At 48.8% G+C, this 25,182-nt stretch overlaps 1 protein-coding gene across 1 annotated transcript; it reads left to right on the forward strand.

Moving 5' to 3' along the window:
* Positions 1 to 4,826: 4,826 nt before the first annotated feature.
* On the forward strand, positions 4,827 to 23,652 carry LOC119394294 (3-hydroxyisobutyrate dehydrogenase, mitochondrial). Its single transcript, XM_037661575.2, has 6 exons — positions 4,827 to 4,919; positions 6,394 to 6,655; positions 7,853 to 7,974; positions 20,958 to 21,168; positions 22,517 to 22,673; positions 23,472 to 23,652. Exons 1-6 carry the CDS (start codon positions 4,832 to 4,834, stop codon positions 23,628 to 23,630), a joined length of 999 nt encoding a protein of 332 aa, XP_037517503.1. The 5' UTR covers positions 4,827 to 4,831; the 3' UTR covers positions 23,631 to 23,652.
* The last annotated feature ends 1,530 nt before the right edge of the window (positions 23,653 to 25,182 follow it).

Here is a 25,182-nt window from a genome sequence, read left to right on the forward strand (position 1 = left end):
TCCCACACTCTCCGTCTTCAGTAGTACACAGAGGTCTCCCCTCTGTGTCCCGACTGTGGGGCGGTTAGCGACTTTAAGCACATGCTCTGGGCGTGCCCCTCTTTGCAGCACCACACAGACCACGGCTTGACGGAGGAAGCCTTTTCTACTTTCCTCACGAGCCACGACTGGTTTGATCAGCTCCGGGCTGTCCAGAAGGCCCACGATGCGGCGGTGAGGCTTGGCCTCCCTTCCCAACGTGGGAGCGGCCCGCAGTCTTGCCCCTATAAAAACGGGGTGAAGATTCTTCCGGACCTGAATAAAGTTAACTATCTATCTATCTTAGTGTTCGTATGTTTGAACAAGTTATACCTTTATTAAAGAGACCCGGTGTCGGCGTCGTTGGTTGTGAACGAAAAATCAGCGTTGTCCGTGACCGAAAAATTGAGAAAGATGCAAATAAAATAAACAATCGAAATGTTCGCGAGATTCCAAGGTGCTCTACGTGGATACCATCGCAAGCTTCCTTGACGAGCATTCGTTTGATATCATGATATCAACGTCAGCACGGTTTGGAATCGCCCGTACTTTCAAAAGTTGCATCAGACCATGTGACATATTTGTACACGTTATCGTAATGTGTGCTAAGTTGGTACCACCTCAGAGCTCCTTCAAAGCCCGTTTATTTGATACCAATGTCCGTATGATTTGTACCGCCCATCGCCCGGACAAAGTCGCGGAACCATATTCACCACGATTAAAGGTGTCTACGCGGGTACCGGCGCAGAGCTTATTCTAGAACAATCTCTTATATTCACGCTAGAATCGTTTGTAATTGTCTATTGGATCACGAGAGTAGCGGGAGGTCACGCGAGGCTTTTGTCCACTTGATGAGGCGTCTAACGAGGGCACCATCGCCGAGCTAGTATATGTGTGGCGTCGGGATTACCTGAGTGGGAAACACGCGGTTAAAGAAATGCAGTCCTGGCCCGGTGAGTCGGGCCCTCCAAGTGAACTGCTCCAACAATCCGCCGAGACGAAATGTTCAACGAGACTGAATGCCCAATCGACACGGAATGTCCAACGAGACGGAAAGTCCACCGAGACGAAATGTCCACTGTTGGACATTCCGTCTCGTTGGACATTCAGGCCGCATTGATCCACAGGCCCCCCATTACGGCGTGCCTCATAATCAATACCGTGGTTTTGGCATGTAAAATCTCAGCAATTGCTATTATTACGGAAGGTTGTAGTATTTGCGTATCTTAAAACCCAACGCAATCCTCCTTCATCCATAAACAAGTGGGGCGCGCGAATAACAACTTTTTACACATAATCAATTATACGAATCGAATAAGTTGCAGAAGGCCAATCGAATCCAATACTTTTTGGATAGCTTTCAAATATTGAACAGCCGTTTTCACCAATCATATTGACACGCGCGCTTTTTTTTATCTTAATGTTTTCACTGTGATTAGGTTTCAACCGCCAATTATAATTCTCTTCTCTATTTTTTAAATATTTAATCTTAGTTACCCGATTCTTGGCCAATTCCCCAGGGTGGGTGTGAGCCAATAGTTTAGGGAGTATGCACTGAAAACTGAGCCGCAATGTGCGCTGCGGTGCCCCCGAGCTGGGCGCCATTTTGCGGTTCTCGTGCAGCAGCCGGACCCACGGCTTGCTACTGGTTTTGCTGTGTGTAGCGCTAGGGTGTTTGTGGTGTTTCCTGCCTTCCGTGTACTCGCGTGTTCATTAACGATGTACGCGGTTGAAGAACTGTCCCCTAACCAAGGCTTGTTGGCATGGACTTGTAAAAGTGCCCAAGCCGCAGACGTTGTTGCGCGTCGAGCTGCGTCAATCGGCTAGGTGAACTGCGCGTTTAACGGTTGCTCCAACCGCACAAGGAACAGCCCCAACGACGAGAACTTTCAACGGGTAGGGTTCTATGTCGTGCCGAAAGTTATATCAGGACAGTGTGCGAAGACAACGGAGCTGTCGTCAAAGCGGAGAGCTCTATGGCTGAGCAGAATTCGTCGCGAAGACCTGGACGAATCGCCGCGGCGACGCACTACCGCGTTTGCGGGGCGCATTTCATCACAGGTGAGCGCGGCAGCAGCATAAAATGCATCTCCTCGGCGTTATATTTTACGTACAGCACTGCAGCGTACGTTCCATTTCAGGAAGACCAGCTTATTCGATGGACGAGGCCAATCCCGACTGGGCGCCGAGCCTCAATCTCGGCTACAAGTCCACAACGCACGCTAAAAGAAGCGCGAGCAACAGCCTACCTTTGAAACGACGACGATGTTGCCATCACGAAGAGTTTTCGCCCTTGGTGGCTCCACGAGGCCGCTTGTGACATAATTGTGAGCCTCCAAGGATTTGTAGCTCTTAAGCTGCTCCCGCGTCACGAAACTTGTCCCGTGAACAAGATAATCGTTGATATCCGCACGGTCTACGCTGGGATAGCAGCCAACATCGTTCGTGAACTGGTCATCGGAAAGCGCCAAGGGGTCGTCGCTACCGCATTTTGCGACTTTGATGTGGTATCTCCTGCGCTCGGGATCAGACAGCGACTTGGCGTAGTCGCTGAGCAGCATCTTTTCACTGCAGCAACACGGCGATCGCTTGCACAGCCAGGCAAATGACTAGATCCGTGCAACACGCAGTGGTAGGGGACAGTTCCAACGCCGTACTATCGTTAATAGAGAGTTTTAGTGCTGGGGACCCGCGGGCTTGGGGGCGCGCGGGCCCTTGCGCTCTTTTGTATTCTCGGTGGATGCGGCTGGGAGTACAAAGGAACGCAAGAGCGTGCGTACGCAGGTGGCTTGGGGTCCCCAGTGCTAAAACTCTCTAATGAAACACGCGAGTACACGGAAGGCAAGGAAACACCACACAACACCTAGCGCGTACAACACAGTAGCAAGCGTGTGTCGGTTGCTGCACGAGAACCGCAAAAATGGCGCCCAGCTCAGGGCACCGCAGCGCCACTTTATCCACACCTACGATTACACGCATGTTATCACTCGGCGCAAGCTCGCGCGCCTGGTTGTATCCGAACTGTCAGAGCCTAATTATTTGACGAATGTTTAACGAGATTGCTTGCACGACATGAAAGGTGGAGTACGATGCTGAATCTACGCGACCAATTCGATTGTGCTGGAATAATGAACCGTGACTCACGCATAAATAGCGCACGTGTTAGATCCGCAGATCAGATTTTCGACGACCGACGATAGTGTTCACCGCTGTCATCGTACTGCGAGTGCTCCCTGCTCTTCTTGGCACAAGTTCGTCCAATAAGGAGTTAATTTCATTCATTCATTCATACTATCAACCTTCCGTTGAGTGTGAAAAGAAATACACAAATATACCCGCAAGCATGTATACAGTGCCCACGGATTCAAGAACGCGACAATTTAGGGCTAAATAATGCACGCCTTGGCTGCATTCTTCCCCGTCACGACCATGCACGTGACAATTAATGCAGAATGTGAACGTTAAATGCAATTAAGTATTCGTAATTTTAGTATTAAAACAAGAAATGGAGCATCAGGAACCTCAGGAACCTAGGAACATTGGTGAACTCTTCGCATCAACAGAACTGTTCAGAAAGCGTGAGTAACCGTCGCTTAGCCGGTAGTCAGGCTTCCCGAGCAATAAAAAACCATGCTAAGGTGGCTAGAATTCTAGCCACCCTAATCATGCTGCACTACCTAATTAAGTTGCCATGTAGATCGTGTACTTACTCCTGAGCCTAGTAGTTCAATGCACCTATATAGTATGCCCACTGAAGTGAAACTTATCGTAGTTTGCACTATTTTGATGTTTACTTCCTGCAGTGAACATTTTGTAGTATTCGTAAATATATGAAAATATCTCGTCTAGCGACTATTTGATTCGAAGACCGAATGAGATAGGATACTGTTCAATTCGATATTCGACATCTTCAAACCATGCACGAATGGACATTTAGTTTGCAGGCGACGTCAGGAGAAGTTGGAGCAGCAAGTCTATTGATCGCCACCTGAGCGTATTGATGGTGTTGTCCACCGCCAGAAAATAAAAGAAAAGAAAAAAAAATGAAAGAAAGAAAGAAAGAAAGAAAGAAAGAAAGGAAGAAAGAAAGAAAGAAAGACGCACTTATATAAGCGCATCAGATTCCTGGGCTTTGAATTACTAGGTTATGTGTGTTATCGAAAATTTTAGGAGAGAAGAGATGCCAGACGCTTACCCACGGCTACTCGTATGCATACAAATTAGTTTTTCAACAAATGAACAGTGACAGTTAGCATTCCTGTTCAGAGCAATCTTGCACTCCTTTTAACTTTTACGATTGCCGCGGGATCTAATCCCGGCAGCGGCGGCCGCATTTTCCTGTGTAGTTAGATTTAGATGGACGTTAAAGAACCCCAGGTTGTCGAAATTTCCGGAGCCCTCCACTACCGCGTCTCTCATAATCATCTCGTGGTTTTGGGACGTTCAACCTCACAAATTATTATTAACTTTTACAATTTCTACGATTTCGATTTCGCCCCGCCACGGTGGTCTAGTGGTTATGGCGCTCGACTGCTGACCCGAAGGTCGCGGGATCGAATCCCGGCCGCGGCGGCTGCATTTTCGATGGAGGCGAAAATGTTTGAGGCCCGTGTACTTAGCTTTAGGTGCACGTTAAAGATCCCCAGGTGGTCGAAATTTCCGGAGCCCTCCACTACGGCGTCTCTCATAATCATATCGTGGTTTTGGGACGTTAAACCCCAGATATTATTATACGATTTCGATTTCATGAACTTGGCCCGACTTGGCTACGACCTGGCCTTTGGCTGTTCCTCTCTCTCATCTAGTTTCCAAGATGGCGCCCTCCGTGTTGGCTGTTTGTGGTCGTACGTTCCCGAAAATATTAAACCATGGCCACCGTAACCTGGCAGCTTCGATGTCAAGTGAGTATCTTGTCGCACCATTCGTAAGCTATAAGCCTTCGTACGACGATGTTACGGCCAGCGCTTCATTGACTAGTTTCGCTGTACCGGCATATGTGTCTGCGATTATGCACATCTGTCACTTTTCTAAAGCACTTCGCCTTCCGTAGAGTTGCTGAATAATAAGTGCTGTTGCTAGGTAAGGCTGATGAGCAGCACATTGTTTGGCTACGATTGATATTAACATAGCAACTGGGGATTTACGCCGAATTCAACTGTTCATAGTTCTTGAAACTCGTAGTCTCTCTCCAACATCCTTGAGAAACTAAACAGTTTTCCTTGTTTTCGTGCGTGCGAACGCCTGTACGTGGCAAGTTTGTGTTGCGCGCTTGTGCCTGCGTCATGTTCCGTGTTTACGTTCTTATCCGATTACGCGCCTTACGCAATATGACAGCACAAGCATAGTGAACGCGGCAGAATGCGTTCAACTGTAATTCATCCCTCCCATATGTAGAGCCGCTAATTGTGCTAGGTGAAGTTCCTAGCACTCTACGCATCATAGCTACGCACGGGCTATTATTTGCGTGAAAGACACCGTAGTGTGGACACGGGTATTAATTCTTTTAAATGTGCGCCTCTAATCATCGGAGTGACGCTACTGGGAATCGAACTTTCGACTTCTTGCTCTGGACCATAATGCTGCAGCCCACTGCTACCTCTTGCGTCCCGTCTTTTTCACGTACATAGTGCGGATGTTAAGAATCCATGCCAGTGAAATGAAAGCTGTTTAACCAAGGCGCAGAAAGCTCGACAGCGAGGCCGGATTAGTCAATCTAGTAAACGCTTTGCGATGTTTACTATCCGAAAGTAACGACGTTTTATGAGTGGCATTACAGCGACAATTTCATTAGCCTCTGCTGTGCACACCTTTCAGAAAGTAGCAGTCGGGGCGTCGCAGTTGTTGTGAAGTACGCTCTTGCGTGCCTTGATCTGTACAAGTTGTACAACTCTAGGCATGACTTCCATAGCGGAGTACGTTCACTGTCAGCACAGGTTCTGATGAGCTTACATGCTGCATAGAAACACTATGACACTGCCACTTAGTGTTATCGGCATTACGTTTGGGCGTCTAACTTACAATTATATTAAGCCAACTGGAAGATATGTGTTGGGCACCTTATGTGAAGACCTCATTGTATTACAAAGGTTGTACGTATACATCTTTAGCAATATACTTATAAGGGTAGCTGTAAACGGTGCCTTTAACCTCTCACTGAAGTCAGTGCTATTGAGCAAGACATCACAGGTTTAATCTGAATCGTGGTGGCGCATTCCGATGGGGACAAAATGCGGAAGTGTTCTCTGTGCATTAGGTTCACGACGTGGTTAAATAGCCCTCCACACCGTGGCGTCCCTCATTATCCGCCGCACATTTTTTGATGTTACAACCTGCCAGTTATACCTACCGCCTGTAACTTTCATTTTCGCCTTTCAGAACGGGCAGTATCACAAGTGCCGCTGGGTTTTGTTGGCCTTGGCAACATGGGGAAGAACATGGCACGCAACCTTCTCTCTAAGGGGCACCGGCTAGTTGTGTATGACGTCTACCCAGAAGCCATGGAAGCTATGGCTAGTCAGGGAGCCATCACTGCTCAGAGTCCGGCTGAACTGGGTGAACAGTGTGACCGCATCATCACTATGCTTCCCTCAAGTCCCCATGTGAGAGAAGTGTACTCTGGCAAGAAGGGAATCCTGTCGTGAGTTAATATTGTCTGAATTTTCGATATTGCCTCGTTCTACTGATGTTGAACCGGCTCGGCAACAGCAAACTTTCTAATAAACATTACATGAATATTGACTGGTAACCTAACCCCTTCTAATGCCATTGCAATGTCTGTGTGATGCAAAAATGACTCTGTTGCAGTGGGAATGGTGACTAGATAAAAAGCACAACTCTTCTGTCGTTCACATCCCTTGCGGCGAGTAGGTTGTATTGTGTAGAATCCTGCATTGAACTGGCTATCTAAGACTTCATTCCCTGCTGTACGCTGTGGCTTTCTTCGAGTAGTAGTGTACAGAGAGGGTGCCACTTTATCACTAATGGTGCGTACAGAGTCGATTGAAGAGGTAGTGCTGGGGAGGTGAGAAAACCTAACTAAGTTGGCCAACCAGCATTTTTTAAATCTGAAAATGCAATGTAGTATTTTTCTGATCAGTGGTTAATAACAATTTGCACTTATAAACACACCTTATTGTCATAAGGAAGCTGATGACAAGCTTTACTGTCACAAGACGAGGAGCACTTGCTACTACTATAGGTACTACTACTGCTGTGTTGATGCCAATCCTCTACTCTGTATGATTCATGTTCTCACTGACGAAAGCTGTCTTCTTGCTGAAAGTGATAGCTTAGTCACTTTGATGTTGACTGCCAGCTTCACTAACCACAGTCATACCATGCTGAAAATCTGTGTGCTGTGGTGGCTAGTGTGAAGTATGCATACGTAAAGCATGATCAAATCTGGAAACGTCGATCTCGGCTCTGTTTTAACAGAGAGTTGCACCATTGTCAAGCCGCATACTATGTAAACAAGTAAAACATGCTTTATCTGTATTGTCGGACCCCTTCTTACGTTACGGTACAGAAAGACGCACTGTACTATCAGGAGAAATGTAACAGAAGTGAATAACTACAGGCGGTTGCTGAACTGGGCCGGTTAGTACAAAACAAAGTAAAACAAACAGTGCAACAGTGGGGCATAAGAGAAGACGCGAGATTACTGTAGTGTCTGTCGTCTTCTCTTATGTCCTTTTCTTGCACTGTTTTAGCCTTGGTAAAATATAACACCTTTAGAAATAACAACTCAACAGTGCTATTTTGTACTATATTTGTCTCATGTGCTGAGAGCTTCTTATCAGTTCGTCTCCTATCTTTTGTGCATTTTTTTTTTCAGGACAGTGAAAACTGGTTCTCTCCTAATAGACAGTAGCACCATTGATCCCTCAGTCTCCCAGGAGATGGCGAAATTGGCTGAAGCAAAAGGAGCCTTGTTTATCGATGCTCCGGTATCTGGAGGTGAGAGCGTTAACAATTAAAGTGGTTGAGAGCCCCATTAATGTGCATTTTGCGGAGACTCAGTAATGTAATGCTCAGTAATGCTTGCAGTAGTGTTTCTGATGAGGCAAAACGCAATTCTTACATGAAACCTTGCTTAAAGTTGAATTGAAAGCCAATAAACATCAGAAAAATTGCTCCAGAAAGCTCGTTATTACTGTTTGGCAATTAGGTTAAGCATTGCATGCATTTTTGCGATGGGTCATAGCATTGACTCAGAGTAAATAAAGCTTGCAATTTGCACCAATGCTTTGAGTGAATCCTCAGTGGTAATATCTCGAACATTTGCAGCCCTTGTACGGTCGTGTCCCTGCCATCTTTTATATTGAGGTAACCACATGAAGTATTAGAGGTCATGTGAGAATATCTGTAAACATTATGCTACATTTTTTGTCTTTCGTGTACGTCCCTTTGGCTTTCCACTTTGACGGTTGTGTTGAAATCGGTGACTGGTGACAATCTGAACATGGCAGTGTCATTCCTTCTTCGCCAAGTGGCAGGCTCTGCAAAGTGACGGTTCTTGGTTGTGAGATTCGGTGGCCATTGTAGGTGCCACCCGCATTCCACGTTGGTGGTACTGCAACAGCTTTAGGACGTAACAGCTGGAACAAAAAACATAAAAAAATCAACAGCCAACACGCAATGACGCCATGGAAACTTGGTGCGACAGGTGCTTCCTTCAGAATGCGAAAGCCACGAAAATGCCGTTGAGTGAAACAACCAGGTTTATAAATTTTTAATTGTTAGAGAATACATTCCTGAGATAACTGATATTTATTCTCCAACCAAAGTTACGAAGACACGTAAAAACCCGACGTTTCGGAACCAGCTCGGTTTCCTTCCTCAGGGGGGACTGCGGCGGCTTGGCAGCGGCCTCTTTAAGGCACTCTCGCGGCGGTTAACGACCCCACGCATTATCGAGGAGCGTAGCCCATGCGCATACACCGGGGGGAGAGTTCCGAGTGAACGGTTGATATTTTGAGTGGTCCTCTGTATATGCCACGACTCCAGTAGTAACCTCCTCCTCCACTTGGTTTCACTTTCGAGGATGGCGGTTCCGTTGAAGTCTATTCTGTGGTCAAACGTCTCTGCGTGCTCGGCGACGGCGCTGCGTTCTTTGTTGAGTTTACGGACGTCGTTGACGTGTTGCCTAATCCGTTCGGGGAAGTTTTTGGTCTCGCCGATGTATGACGAGGGGCAGTCGGCACACGGTATTTTGTAAACGACGCCGGGCGCCCTGTCTTTTGTTGGTCGGTCTTTCGGGCGGGGAAGGAAGCGGCCCAGCGTGCATGAAGGCACGTGCGCGATGTGCACGCCTTCTTTCCTAAAAATCCGAGCCAACGCCTCGCTGGCTCCCTGGACGTATGGGACCGACACGCGTTTTGGAGAGCTGTTCGTCAATGCTGGCTGGGAGTCGCGTAACCTCTTTTTCTCTGCGCGGCGGGCGACGGATCGAATGAAATTTCTGGGATAACCGTTTTTTCTGAGGTCCGCAATTACGCGGGCCTCTTCTTTCCGGCGTTCCGTGTCAGTGGAACATATCTTTTTGGCTCTCTGAAGTAATGTGGACACAACGGAGGCCTTGTGGGTGGAGGGATGGGACGAATCGTATTGAAGGTACCGGCCGGTGTGCGTCGGCTTCCTGTAAACGGAGAACTCCAAGTCACTGCCCCTTCTTGCCACCTGGACGTCGAGAAAGGGGAGGGTGCGGTCGCGTTCACACTCGACCGTGAACTGTATGGCTGGGTGAACGGAATTTAGGTGCAGTCTGAAGTTTTCAATTTCAGATGTCTTCATGACACAAAAGCAATCGTCCACGTAGCGAAGAAAGAGCTTGGGTCGCGGCGAGAAGGAGCCAAGTGCTTCCCTTTCTATATGTTCCATGGTCAGGTTTGCCATTGTGACGGAGATGGAGGCTCCCATTGCGGTTCCACTGTTTTGCCTGAAGATTGTTCCTTTGTAGGAAAAATACGTGCTGGACAGGCAGAATTCCAGTAGGCGGCAGAGTTCGTCAACAGTGAGTGGGGTCCTTTGACTCAAGCCATCGTCACCCTCAAGAGCAGCACGGGCACAGGATACAGATAAGGGTACCGGCACATTGGTGAACAAAGATACGACGTCGAACGAGACCAGGCTCTCGTCTTCGTCGATGCTCACCTCTGATGCTAGCTGCACGAAATGGCTGGAGTCGCGGACATGAGTTGGGGTATTCCGGGTGAGAGGGGCGATGATTCGGTGCAGGAAGCTTGAAAGGGCTCGGCATGGAGAGGAAGTGAAGTCGACGATCGGTCGGAGGGGGGCGCCAGGCTTGTGAATTTTGGGTAGTCCGTAGAAACCCGGTGCGGAGCCGTTGCGGCAGATTAGACTTAGGTAGAGTGCTTTTAATTGTGGGTGGTGCTTGAAAATTTCGGAGAGTAGCTTGTTTAGCTGAGTCTGAGTTTGCTTCGTCGGATCCTTTTTTAGCTGCGTATATGCGTCACCCTCTAAAAGGGCCGAAATCTTCCGGTCATAGTCCCGGCTGTCCAGCACCACCGTTGAGTTGCCCTTGTCAGCGGGGAGGATGACAATGCTCTGATCTTGTCGGAGTTCCCGAAGGGCTTTGCTCTCTTCTGCGGTCAAGTTCTTTTTCCCTTGTGACGGCAATTTCGAAAGGATTCCAATTGATTTTAGTCTAATTTCTTCTCTGGCGCTTGGCCTCACACTCTGGACGGCTTCCTCTACAGCCGCGACGACTTTCGATAAACGGGGCGTCGTTGACACGTTATACCCGTGTCCCTTTGCCAGAACAGAAGTTTCCCGATTAGTGAGTGGGCGGGATGACAAATTGGTCACAAACCTGGGATTTGGGTTGCCTTGGGGCGAACCCCGGTCCAACAGGTGAGAAAGTTTCCTATCCTGCGCGGTCCGATGCCTGTCTGCAGACGACGCCGCCACGGAGTCCGCGAATGCGTCGATCGGAGGCATCAATCCAGGAATGCGGTGCTGAAGTTTACGCTTGGCGAAGAACAGGTCTAATTCCTTTTTCCGTAGAGAGGCGTTGATTTCGTGCAGGCGGGCGTTGACCAGCCGTTGTTCTGCTCTCATGACGATTTCCATACCTTCGGGGGTCGAGACAGGGCGTTTCAGGCGTAGGCTTTGAGGGACGACTTTCCTATCTTTGCAGGTGCGATTGAAGTCCAGATGAGTTTTGAAGACTGATATTCCCTCCTTGATGCGTATGTAGCGCTTGACTAGCTGCATGGTATCGCGGCCGAAGTCCTGGCTGATTGAATTGAAGGTAAACATTAGACAGAAGTCTGTCTGGTTGGGTAAGTAAACTGAGATAACTGATATTTATTCTCCAACCAAAGTTACGAAGACACGTAAAAACCCGACGTTTCGGAACCAGCTCGGTTCCTTCCTCAGGGGGGACTGCGGCGGCTTGGCAGCGGCCTCTTTAAGGCACTCTCGCGGCGGTTAACGACCCCACGCATTATCGAGGAGCGTAGCCCATGCGCATACACCGGGGGGAGAGTTCCGAGTGAACGGTTGATATTTTGAGTGGTCCTCTGTATATGCCACGACTCCAGTAGTAACCTCCTCCTCCACTTGGTTTCACTTTCGAGGATGGCGGTTCCGTTGAAGTCTATTCTGTGGTCAAACGTCTCTGCGTGCTCGGCGACGGCGCTGCGTTCTTTGTTGAGTTTACGGACGTCGTTGACGTGTTGCCTAATCCGTTCGGGGAAGTTTTTGGTCTCGCCGATGTATGACGAGGGGCAGTCGGCACACGGTATTTTGTAAACGACGCCGGGCGCCCTGTCTTTTGTTGGTCGGTCTTTCGGGCGGGGAAGGAAGCGGCCCAGCGTGCATGAAGGCACGTGCGCGATGTGCACGCCTTCTTTCCTAAAAATCCGAGCCAACGCCTCGCTGGCTCCCTGGACGTATGGGACCGACACGCGTTTTGGAGAGCTGTTCGTCAATGCTGGCTGGGAGTCGCGTAACCTCTTTTTCTCTGCGCGGCGGGCGACGGATCGAATGAAATTTCTGGGATAACCGTTTTTTCTGAGGTCCGCAATTACGCGGGCCTCTTCTTTCCGGCGTTCCGTGTCAGTGGAACATATCTTTTTGGCTCTCTGAAGTAATGTGGACACAACGGAGGCCTTGTGGGTGGAGGGATGGGACGAATCGTATTGAAGGTACCGGCCGGTGTGCGTCGGCTTCCTGTAAACGGAGAACTCCAAGTCACTGCCCCTTCTTGCCACCTGGACGTCGAGAAAGGGGAGGGTGCGGTCGCGTTCACACTCGACCGTGAACTGTATGGCTGGGTGAACGGAATTTAGGTGCAGTCTGAAGTTTTCAATTTCAGATGTCTTCATGACACAAAAGCAATCGTCCACGTAGCGAAGAAAGAGCTTGGGTCGCGGCGAGAAGGAGCCAAGTGCTTCCCTTTCTATATGTTCCATGGTCAGGTTTGCCATTGTGACGGAGATGGAGGCTCCCATTGCGGTTCCACTGTTTTGCCTGAAGATTGTTCCTTTGTAGGAAAAATACGTGCTGGACAGGCAGAATTCCAGTAGGCGGCAGAGTTCGTCAACAGTGAGTGGGGTCCTTTGACTCAAGCCATCGTCACCCTCAAGAGCAGCACGGGCACAGGATACAGATAAGGGTACCGGCACATTGGTGAACAAAGATACGACGTCGAACGAGACCAGGCTCTCGTCTTCGTCGATGCTCACCTCTGATGCTAGCTGCACGAAATGGCTGGAGTCGCGGACATGAGTTGGGGTATTCCGGGTGAGAGGGGCGATGATTCGGTGCAGGAAGCTTGAAAGGGCTCGGCATGGAGAGGAAGTGAAGTCGACGATCGGTCGGAGGGGGGCGCCAGGCTTGTGAATTTTGGGTAGTCCGTAGAAACCCGGTGCGGAGCCGTTGCGGCAGATTAGACTTAGGTAGAGTGCTTTTAATTGTGGGTGGTGCTTGAAAATTTCGGAGAGTAGCTTGTTTAGCTGAGTCTGAGTTTGCTTCGTCGGATCCTTTTTTAGCTGCGTATATGCGTCACCCTCTAAAAGGGCCGAAATCTTCCGGTCATAGTCCCGGCTGTCCAGCACCACCGTTGAGTTGCCCTTGTCAGCGGGGAGGATGACAATGCTCTGATCTTGTCGGAGTTCCCGAAGGGCTTTGCTCTCTTCTGCGGTCAAGTTCTTTTTCCCTTGTGACGGCAATTTCGAAAGGATTCCAATTGATTTTAGTCTAATTTCTTCTCTGGCGCTTGGCCTCACACTCTGGACGGCTTCCTCTACAGCCGCGACGACTTTCGATAAACGGGGCGTCGTTGACACGTTATACCCGTGTCCCTTTGCCAGAACAGAAGTTTCCCGATTAGTGAGTGGGCGGGATGACAAATTGGTCACAAACCTGGGATTTGGGTTGCCTTGGGGCGAACCCCCGGTCCAACAGGTGAGAAAGTTTCCTATCCTGCGCGGTCCGATGCCTGTCTGCAGACGACGCCGCCACGGAGTCCGCGAATGCGTCGATCGGAGGCATCAATCCAGGAATGCGGTGCTGAAGTTTACGCTTGGCGAAGAACAGGTCTAATTCCTTTTTCCGTAGAGAGGCGTTGATTTCGTGCAGGCGGGCGTTGACCAGCCGTTGTTCTGCTCTCATGACGATTTCCATACCTTCGGGGGTCGAGACAGGGCGTTTCAGGCGTAGGCTTTGAGGGACGACTTTCCTATCTTTGCAGGTGCGATTGAAGTCCAGATGAGTTTTGAAGACTGATATTCCCTCCTTGATGCGTATGTAGCGCTTGACTAGCTGCATGGTATCGCGGCCGAAGTCCTGGCTGATTGAATTGAAGGTAAACATTAGACAGAAGTCTGTCTGGTTGGGTAAGTAAACTGAGATAACTGATATTTATTCTCCAACCCCTCCTCGATAATGCGTGGGGTCGTTAACCGCCGCGAGAGTGCCTTAAAGAGGCCGCTGCCAAGCCGCCGCAGTCCCCCCTGAGGAAGGAACCGAGCTGGTTCCGAAACGTCGGGTTTTTACGTGTCTTCGTAACTTTGGTTGGAGAATAAATATCAGTTATCTCAGTTTACTTACCCAACCAGACAGACTTCTGTCTAATGTTACCTTCAATTCAATCAGCCAGGACTTCGGCCGCGATACCATGCAGCTAGTCAAGCGCTACATACGCATCAAGGAGGGAATATCAGTCTTCAAAACTCATCTGGACTTCAATCGCACCTGCAAAGATAGGAAAGTCGTCCCTCAAAGCCTACGCCTGAAACGCCCTGTCTCGACCCCCGAAGGTATGGAAATCGTCATGAGAGCAGAACAACGGCTGGTCAACGCCCGCCTGCACGAAATCAACGCCTCTCTACGGAAAAAGGAATTAGACCTGTTCTTCGCCAAGCGTAAACTTCAGCACCGCATTCCTGGATTGATGCCTCCGATCGACGCATTCGCGGACTCCGTGGCGGCGTCGTCTGCAGACAGGCATCGGACCGCGCAGGATAGGAAACTTTCTCACCTGTTGGACCGGGGTTCGCCCCAAGGCAACCCAAATCCCAGGTTTGTGACCAATTTGTCATCCCGCCCACTCACTAATCGGGAAACTTCTGTTCTGGCAAAGGGACACGGGTATAACGTGTCAACGACGCCCCGTTTATCGAAAGTCGTCGCGGCTGTAGAGGAAGCCGTCCAGAGTGTGAGGCCAAGCGCCAGAGAAGAAATTAGACTAAAATCAATTGGAATCCTTTCGAAATTGCCGTCACAAGGGAAAAAGAACTTGACCGCAGAAGAGAGCAAAGCCCTTCGGGAACTCCGACAAGATCAGAGCATTGTCATCCTCCCCGCTGACAAGGGCAACTCAACGGTGGTGCTGGACAGCCGGGACTATGACCGGAAGATTTCGGCCCTTTTAGAGGGTGACGCATATACGCAGCTAAAAAAGGATCCGACGAAGCAAACTCAGACTCAGCTAAACAAGCTACTCTCCGAAATTTTCAAGCACCACCCACAATTAAAAGCACTCTACCTAAGTCTAATCTGCCGCAACGGCTCCGCACCGGGTTTCTACGGACTACCCAAAATTCACAAGCCTGGCGCCCCCCTCCGACCGATCGTCGACTTCACTTCCTCTCCATGCCGAGCCCTTTCAAGCTTCCTGCACCGAATCATCGCCCCTCTCACCCGGAATACCCCAACTCATGTCCGCGACTCCAGCCATTTCGTGCAGCTAGCATCAGAGGTGAGCATCGACGAAGACGAGAGCCTGGTCTCGTTCGACGTCGTATCTTTGTTCACCAATGTGCCGGTACCCTTATCTGTATCCTGTGCCCGTGCTGCTCTTGAGGGTGACGATGGCTTGAGTCAAAGGACCCCACTCACTGTTGACGAACTCTGCCGCCTACTGGAATTCTGCCTGTCCAGCACGTATTTTTCCTACAAAGGAACAATCTTCAGGCAAAACAGTGGAACCGCAATGGGAGCCTCCATCTCCGTCACAATGGCAAACCTGACCATGGAACATATAGAAAGGGAAGCACTTGGCTCCTTCTCGCCGCGACCCAAGCTCTTTCTTCGCTACGTGGACGATTGCTTTTGTGTCATGAAGACATCTGAAATTGAAAACTTCAGACTGCACCTAAATTCCGTTCACCCAGCCATACAGTTCACGGTCGAGTGTGAACGCGACCGCACCCTCCCCTTTCTCGACGTCCAGGTGGCAAGAAGGGGCAGTGACTTGGAGTTCTCCGTTTACAGGAAGCCGACGCACACCGGCCGGTACCTTCAATACGATTCGTCCCATCCCTCCACCCACAAGGCCTCCGTTGTGTCCACATTACTTCAGAGAGCCAAAAAGATATGTTCCACTGACACGGAACGCCGGAAAGAAGAGGCCCGCGTAATTGCGGACCTCAGAAAAAACGGTTATCCCAGAAATTTCATTCGATCCGTCGCCCGCCGCGCAGAGAAAAAGAGGTTACGCGACTCCCAGCCAGCATTGACGAACAGCTCTCCAAAACGCGTGTCGGTCCCATACGTCCAGGGAGCCAGCGAGGCGTTGGCTCGGATTTTTAGGAAAGAAGGCGTGCACATCGCGCACGTGCCTTCATGCACGCTGGGCCGCTTCCTTCCCCGCCCGAAAGACCGACCAACAAAAGACAGGGCGCCCGGCGTCGTTTACAAAATACCGTGTGCCGACTGCCCCTCGTCATACATCGGCGAGACCAAAAACTTCCCCGAACGGATTAGGCAACACGTCAACGACGTCCGTAAACTCAACAAAGAACGCAGCGCCGTCGCCGAGCACGCAGAGACGTTTGACCACAGAATAGACTTCAACGGAACCGCCATCCTCGAAAGTGAAACCAAGTGGAGGAGGAGGTTACTACTGGAGTCGTGGCATATACAGAGGACCACTCAAAATATCAACCGTTCACTCGGAACTCTCCCCCCGGTGTATGCGCATGGGCTACGCTCCTCGATAATGCGTGGGGTCGTTAACCGCCGCGAGAGTGCCTTAAAGAGGCCGCTGCCAAGCCGCCGCAGTCCCCCCTGAGGAAGGAACCGAGCTGGTTCCGAAACGTCGGGTTTTTACGTGTCTTCGTAACTTTGGTTGGAGAATAAATATCAGTTATCTCAGTTTACTTACCCAACCAGACAGACTTCTGTCTAATGTTTACCTTCAATTCAATCAGCCAGGACTTCGGCCGCGATACCATGCAGCTAGTCAAGCGCTACATACGCATCAAGGAGGGAATATCAGTCTTCAAAACTCATCTGGACTTCAATCGCACCTGCAAAGATAGGAAAGTCGTCCCTCAAAGCCTACGCCTGAAACGCCCTGTCTCGACCCCCGAAGGTATGGAAATCGTCATGAGAGCAGAACAACGGCTGGTCAACGCCCGCCTGCACGAAATCAACGCCTCTCTACGGAAAAAGGAATTAGACCTGTTCTTCGCCAAGCGTAAACTTCAGCACCGCATTCCTGGATTGATGCCTCCGATCGACGCATTCGCGGACTCCGTGGCGGCGTCGTCTGCAGACAGGCATCGGACCGCGCAGGATAGGAAACTTTCTCACCTGTTGGACCGGGGTTCGCCCCAAGGCAACCCAAATCCCAGGTTTGTGACCAATTTGTCATCCCGCCCACTCACTAATCGGGAAACTTCTGTTCTGGCAAAGGGACACGGGTATAACGTGTCAACGACGCCCCGTTTATCGAAAGTCGTCGCGGCTGTAGAGGAAGCCGTCCAGAGTGTGAGGCCAAGCGCCAGAGAAGAAATTAGACTAAAATCAATTGGAATCCTTTCGAAATTGCCGTCACAAGGGAAAAAGAACTTGACCGCAGAAGAGAGCAAAGCCCTTCGGGAACTCCGACAAGATCAGAGCATTGTCATCCTCCCCGCTGACAAGGGCAACTCAACGGTGGTGCTGGACAGCCGGGACTATGACCGGAAGATTTCGGCCCTTTTAGAGGGTGACGCATATACGCAGCTAAAAAAGGATCCGACGAAGCAAACTCAGACTCAGCTAAACAAGCTACTCTCCGAAATTTTCAAGCACCACCCACAATTAAAAGCACTCTACCTAAGTCTAATCTGCCGCAACGGCTCCGCACCGGGTTTCTACGGACTACCCCAAAATTCACAAGCCTGGCGCCCCCCTCCGACCGATCGTCGACTTCACTTCCTCTCCATGCCGAGCCCTTTCAAGCTTCCTGCACCGAATCATCGCCCCTCTCACCCGGAATACCCCAACTCATGTCCGCGACTCCAGCCATTTCGTGCAGCTAGCATCAGAGGTGAGCATCGACGAAGACGAGAGCCTGGTCTCGTTCGACGTCGTATCTTTGTTCACCAATGTGCCGGTACCCTTATCTGTATCCTGTGCCCGTGCTGCTCTTGAGGGTGACGATGGCTTGAGTCAAAGGACCCCACTCACTGTTGACGAACTCTGCCGCCCTACTGGAATTCTGCCTGTCCAGCACGTATTTTCCTACAAAGGAACAATCTTCAGGCAAAACAGTGGAACCGCAATGGGAGCCTCCATCTCCGTCACAATGGCAAACCTGACCATGGAACATATAGAAAGGGAAGCACTTGGCTCCTTCTCGCCGCGACCCAAGCTCTTTCTTCGCTACGTGGACGATTGCTTTTGTGTCATGAAGACATCTGAAATTGAAAACTTCAGACTGCACCTAAATTCCGTTCACCCAGCCATACAGTTCACGGTCGAGTGTGAACGCGACCGCACCCTCCCCTTTCTCGACGTCCAGGTGGCAAGAAGGGGCAGTGACTTGGAGTTCTCCGTTTACAGGAAGCCGACGCACACCGGCCGGTACCTTCAATACGATTCGTCCCATCCCTCCACCCACAAGGCCTCCGTTGTGTCCACATTACTTCAGAGAGCCAAAAAGATATGTTCCACTGACACGGAACGCCGGAAAGAAGAGGCCCGCGTAATTGCGGACCTCAGAAAAAACGGTTATCCCAGAAATTTCATTCGATCCGTCGCCCGCCGCGCAGAGAAAAAGAGGTTACGCGACTCCCAGCCAGCATTGACGAACAGCTCTCCAAACGCGTGTCGGTCCCATACGTCCAGGGAGCCAGCGAGGCGTTGGCTCGGATTTTTAGGAAAGAAGGCGTGCACATCGCGCACGTGCCTTCATGCACGCTGGGCCGCTTCCTTCCCCGCCCGAAAGACCGACCAACAAAAGACAGGGCGCCCGGCGTCGTTTACAAAATACCGTGTGCCGACTGCCCCTCGTCATACATCGGCGAGACCAAAAACTTCCCCGAACGGATTAGGCAACACGTCAACGACGTCCGTAAACTCAACAAAGAACGCAGCGCCGTCGCCGAGCACGCAGAGACGTTTGACCACAGAATAGACTTCAACGGAACCGCCATCCTCGAAAGTGAAACCAAGTGGAGGAGGAGGTTACTACTGGAGTCGTGGCATATACAGAGGACCACTCAAAATATCAACCGTTCACTCGGAACTCTCCCCCCGGTGTATGCGCATGGGCTACGCTCCTCGATAATGCGTGGGGTCGTTAACCGCCGCGAGAGTGCCTTAAAGAGGCCGCTGCCAAGCCGCCGCAGTCCCCCCTGAGGAAGGAACCGAGCTGGTTCCGAAACGTCGGGTTTTTACGTGTCTTCGTAACTTTGGTTGGAGAATAATATCAGTTATCTCAGTTTACTTACCCAACCAGACAGACTTCTGTCTAATGTTTACCTTCAACAGAATACAATTCCTGCATTGAGCATCGTCCGTCGTTGTTCCTCGCCGTAACCCAGTGGACGAGAACAGCGAAAGGTTAAAGGTTGAGGAGGAACACCTCATGTGCTGCGTTGTAATAAGCATTCCTTCTCACTTGAGGTAATCACGTAGGTTGGCATTTTGGCATTCTTCGAATGCCACCAAATGGCCCTGTCCTCAATGCATCTCAGCGAAGCCAGTGCTCTTATTGAAACCTTTTTTACAAAAAGAAATACTGCTGGTGGTAACGTACATTCGCACATCGTGTCCACCTTTTAGCCTTTTGCTGCCATTGTACAGTGTTCAAATTGGATAAAGCAACATTAAATGATTACATGACAGTCATTCCTATCGTAGTGTTCGGTATGCTGTGTTACCTTACCTTGGGATGTTGAACCATAACAATTATTATTACTTTACCTGTGTGGAAATGCACACAATTTGTGCTGTTAGGTTTTTAAGTTGTCTGGCAACCTGGAAAACACGCATAAAGCTGTGCTCAAGTTTTGCATAAGGGAGTACATAAGCGTCGGCAATGTTTTTCATTACCGTTATTTTAAAAGCTCAGCTCTTAGGCGCCCGTTCCCGTGTTGGACAGTGTTGCTGTCAGTGGCGTAACTGATAGACATGAAAAGGTAACCTATAGATATGAAAAAATAAAAATAAAAAAAAATACCCGGGATCGAATGAGATTTGAACCCGGGCCCTCTGCGTGGCAGTCGAGTATTCTACCACAGAGCCACGCTGGTGCTTCAAACTCATTTGCAAAAACACCCTATACAGGCGTCATGTCGGGCAAGGAATCACGTTAACCTATGTGATATGGCATGGCAGAAGAGTAAAATAACAACCAGCCATAGCACAATGTTAATTGCACGAGTGTGTGGATTAATGCTTTCCACCCACTGCAAAGTGCTCAGCCATAATTCTTCGTCGTTATCAGTAGAGACCGGGTTTTAGGCAAATGCCTATTTTGTTCCTTGCGCTCCTATCACGCCACTTTGATATATGAGCATGAATTAGGGATTAAGAAGGGTATTTATAGTGTTTTAATAGTGCCTATAAATCTGCTCCTGGTCTGCCCTTCTCAGCCACGTCAAAAAGGAATACACCCAGGAGTGTGTTGATTCGACAGTGGACACTTGACTCACCATGCTACAGAATAAACGGAGAGACTGTGTTCTACGAACTGTACGGGACAAAGGATCATTGCACAGCTATGTTCAACTGTTGGCGCGTTTGTGCCATCATAAACAATAACAGCTTTTGCTTTCCTGTCGTACATACAGGTTGCGCATGTCTTTGTTTTCAAATTATTTGCATTTACGTAAAAATTTATTGTGCTTATATTTACGATGTTGGAGGCCTGAAACGTTGTTTTGCCTGCCTATTTTTGCCACCTAAAACGCGTTTTAATGCCTAGAAATTTGGCCTTTAGTCATCAGCCATATGCAGCATTAACAAAGTGCACATAATGCCTTAGAGATGTGTAATGGGTACCTCGCTTATCCACAGAAAGACATAACTGCATAATGGGTGCTGTCCTACTTCACAAAAGTTACGATTTTAGGCGTAGTGGATACCTTGCAGAAAGCCAAAACTTCAAACACAGTTGGCCTTGCCCCAACACGAAGCTGCACTCAGAATTCGCATTAGGCATTATTGTAACCGTCGGTGAATTTTTTTTTTTATAGGAGTAGCTGCAGCGGAGGCAGGAACGCTGACATTTATGGTTGGAGGCAACGAGTCCGAAGTCAGCGCTGTGCAAGAGATTCTGCTCTGCATGGGCAAGAATGTCATCTACTGTGGCGGAATCGGCTGTGGCGAGGCTGCGAAAATCTGCAACAACATGATGCTGGCCATATCGATGATTGGGACGTCCGAAACGATGCTCCTTGGAAAGAAGTGAGAGTTGTCTTCCTTCTGCTCTCATGAAGTACTTCATGTCTGTCGTACTCAGTGCCGACTTACAAGTTCCATGCCAGCTGCATCCATAGGATAACTCTGCTGTGTACTCTGCGAGGATGGCAGCAGTCTCTCTTATGGTCACTGCGCTCATTACAGTGCTTTACATCTTTCCAAGTTGTCATAGAATGACCTAACTATTGAACTGTGCTGCTCCATGAATCTCAGAAGTTTTTCAAAGCCTTTTTCAAGTATGAGTGGAGTTATCGCACGAAATGAGTGCTTTCACTATCCTTTTGTCACCACGGGTGCTCTGGAAGCTGTTCAGGGGTCGTCACGAGGGCACAATGCGTTGCCCTAAAGTTGCATAGGTGCATGCATTGAGCAAGAAAGGGAAAATGGACAACCACCTGTTCGTGGCACGAAGACACAAGAAAATCCGTATGGATAGTTTTGAGGGGCATATCCAACAAGAAATCCGTATGGATTTCCTTGTGACTTCGTGCTACAAACGGATGGTTGTCTATTTTCCTTTTCTTAACCTTTCCGCCACCTTGTGGGATTTCGCAGAACTCATTTGCAATGCCTTGAGCATTTTGTCTTTTTTCTTTAACCGCATTGGTCATTGCTTCTGGGTGAGCCTACCCAATGCGAGGCATACCCAACAAGAGTATATGGTTTGCTAACCATATTTCGGGATGAATTAAGAAGAAAAAACGAAGATTGAGGAACAAAACTTAAAAGCAAACATGAAAAACCAAAGCAGATGGTGTGCAGAATGTCTCGGAGAATGATAGCATTACGTGATTTGGCGAAGAATGCAGCAGCCAGTCCCGTAAGGGTTGAAGCCTCTTTAGTGGGCAAACCTGTGCCCAGCGAAACAAAACATTCAAAGTGCAACGAAAGTGGCGAGCACTGTTGTCTGTTGACAAAATTTAAATGTGAGGTGAAACGAGTGGGCTTCCACATGTGTGCGATCGTACATCCCAGCAAGATCACTTGTGCTCACTTCAGTTCCGAATTGTACGCGGCTCCTCGCATCACACACACACAATCTGATTAGAATTGTCAAGAATATTCCACAAGGTTGTGATAAATTCACGTGTGACTAACGCCGAGCGACGAAAGGTGGGACAGTTTTAGCCAGTGAAACCCGGTCCCAGTGAAAAAGAAAAACAAGTACACACATAAGTAGTCTTGCTAAGCCTCTTTATGCCTATAAATCTGTGAGTGGCAGTTGAATAAAACGAGAATTGAATAAGAGACTGTTACGTGACAAAACGGTCACATGCACACTCACTTCTTGACACTTGCTTTTGCACACACGGCTGCAACGTTCTTGTTACAGGCTCGGGTTGGACCCCAAAGTCCTCAATCAGATTCTCAACGTAAGCTCTGGGAAAACGTGGCCTAGCGAAGTCTACAGCCCAGTCCCAGGATTGATGCCCAATGCTCCTTCCAGCAACAATTACGAGGGTGGATTTGGATCTGCGCTGATGACAAAGGCAAATATTTTGTTATTATTCGGAAAGCCTGTTTTTGAAGTCCCGTAATTACGTGCTTCATCAAAAGTTCCAGTGACCCAGCTGTGGTGGCTTAGTGGCTACAATGGTTTGCGACTAAGCATTAAGGTGTGGGTTCGACTCCTGGCAACAGTGGCCACCTTTTGATGAGGGCAAAATGCAAGAATGCTGGTGTAGTGCTTCAGATGCACGAAAGCTGATCAAAATTAATCTGGAGTCCCCTGCTCATAATCGTATCGTGGTACAGGCACATAAAACCGAAGAATTTACAAAATTTTTGTAGTGCTCCTGGAAGACCTTGAAGCCAGGGACATCCTCTTAGTACATGGCGCTCTTTAAGATCAATTTTTACTGCAATACAGTATTTCTCACAAACACAAAATGCAACTGTAGAGTATTGGAAGCTATGATTTTTCAGGAAGATTGTGAATAATACCCAGAGTCAAAACACTTACTTGTCTTAAACACATTTAGCTGGTCAAGGAATTGCTTATGCTTGAAAATTTATCTCAAGAAGCTTAGCTAGACCCAAGTGCATGCCGTCAAAATCTGTAAAATCAAGGAAGCTTTACCGCGCTGTCATTACATCCATCTTTCGTATAGCGGTATGCGTTTATTCCCACATGTGATTCCTTGCAAAAAATAGAGTTTTGAAAGACTGTCTGTTTAAACTGATCTGTCGTTTCTGTTTAGTGCCCCCCTGAAGGCGTTAGTCGTCGCGTGCAACAAGCGAGCTTTGGCTACCATGGTTTTACGAATTTTTTTTTTCTCTTTCTTCAGGACCTTGGTTTGGCACAAAATGCTGCAACACAGACCGGTTCCCCAACTCCACTTGGATCACTGGCTCATCAGATCTTCAGACTAGCCCTTAGTCACGGCCTTGGAAAGAAAGACTTTTCAGTGATCTACCAGCTTTTAGAAGGAAAAGTGATTAAGTAAAAGTGCAAACTGCTCACACAGACTGACGAGCCAGAACACAGTTGTTTCAATGAAAATGACGACGAGCATTCCAGCACAGTTGCCTGTAACGGCATCTGTCACCAAAGTGGTTGCATGGTGTCAAAATAAAGTGTTGTCTACTACATTCGATGTTGAAAAACATGTGCAAGAGTGAGAAGTGTGATGTAATTCATGTTCAATGCTGAAATAGAGGAACCTTGCAACACCTTTCCCAAGTCATCATAGAATGACCTCAGTATCAGCGCTGCGTCATGAATCTCCAGACTAAATGAGCAGCTACCGTATCTTCTCGCCTATAACCTTCACCCTCAGCTTCAAATTGGCATAAACGACAAGCTACAAACGGCATAACAATAGAAACCAATGAAAAATATCCCCCCATAGTGCCATGAAGCTGCCTTCTTTGCAACATCGTGAAGCAACTCCGTGAAGCCAACTTGAGCGCCGAAAGTTCGTATACACTGCTCCCCGATTTCAGCTACGTATTTTCTGGATATTTTGTGCAGGTTATGCGCAAAAAAATGCGACATTTCTGGCTCTGCTGAATAAGTTTTGCAGGACCCCTTTAAATTTCGGACAATAGCAGCTTAGCGAGGCTAGGCTCTCGGAGCAGCTGTTGCAATTGCAATAACATTTTAAGTGAACTGTGCCAATACACATTGTATATTGTTATCAAAATGGAGTACACTTGCATACTTGCTTTCCATGATAGCACTTCCTAATAGCACGTCTGCTGACTAAGAAACACACAGCCAAAGCCAAAACCATGTGCCAAAAAAGGGCTCTGTCAGTCGAAGAAAAGGCGAGAAAGGAGCCCGAAGAGACTAGCCGCTGCGGTTATCCATGCCGAGACTTTAACAAAGACGACGACTATGTCTTAATTGTTTCCATAGTTTTTCAGAACACAGCACTGGACTTTGCCCTGCTCTAGTTGACATTCAAGGGAAAGGAACGTATTGATGGCTGACATGCGATGCTTCTGCTGCACTGCCGAAAGAGCAATGACCACCTGTGGAGGGTAGAGTGTTTTCTATATGTGCAACACAAGACATACAGGAGCTCTGAAACAACCTCTATTTGGTGATACAACCGACTTCCAAGCCTCCGTCACAAGTTCTAATGATTCAGAGGTCCTCTTGCAGACCTTTCGAGCCTCTGTGAAAACAAGTGGTTCTAAGGGGAGCAACAGACTGAAGTAGCCAAATAACTTTCATCAGAGAAGATGTCTCAGCAATGCAAGAGCGTGGACTGTGGAATACCGCACCTCGAATCTCGGCACATTCACCGAGCATCAGAACCAAGAAGAAGTGCGGTTTTAATTGAAAGTGGATGCAGTACAGCGGCCAAGAAGTCATTATTCAAGCAGTTGACTGGTGGCATTCATCTGCGATACAGTCACCGAAGTTGGGAGCTTGAGTGCTGCTCAACACTGAAGACACTGTTCTGTAAACATACATCCTGTATGCAAATTGCCTCGCGCAAGGCTGTCTAACACTGACAGCAAGCATGCTCCGATGGCACAGTTCACCTT

Source organism: Rhipicephalus sanguineus, chromosome 5 (genome assembly GCF_013339695.2).
Source record: "Rhipicephalus sanguineus isolate Rsan-2018 chromosome 5, BIME_Rsan_1.4, whole genome shotgun sequence".
In the NCBI taxonomy this organism is placed as follows: Eukaryota; Metazoa; Arthropoda; class Arachnida; order Ixodida; family Ixodidae; genus Rhipicephalus; species Rhipicephalus sanguineus.

Excerpts from the sequence above, each read along its gene's own strand:
- LOC119394294 (XM_037661575.2), top strand. The coding sequence starts at position 4,832 with ATGGCGCCCTCCGTGTTGGCTGTTTGTGGTCGTACGTTCCCGAAAATA. Across the intron at positions 7,975-20,957 it reads CGATGCTCCGGTATCTGGAG|GAGTAGCTGCAGCGGAGGCA; the intron begins GTGAGAGCGTTA and ends TTTTTTTTATAG. Across the intron at positions 22,674-23,471 it reads GATCTGCGCTGATGACAAAG|GACCTTGGTTTGGCACAAAA; the intron begins GCAAATATTTTG and ends CTCTTTCTTCAG.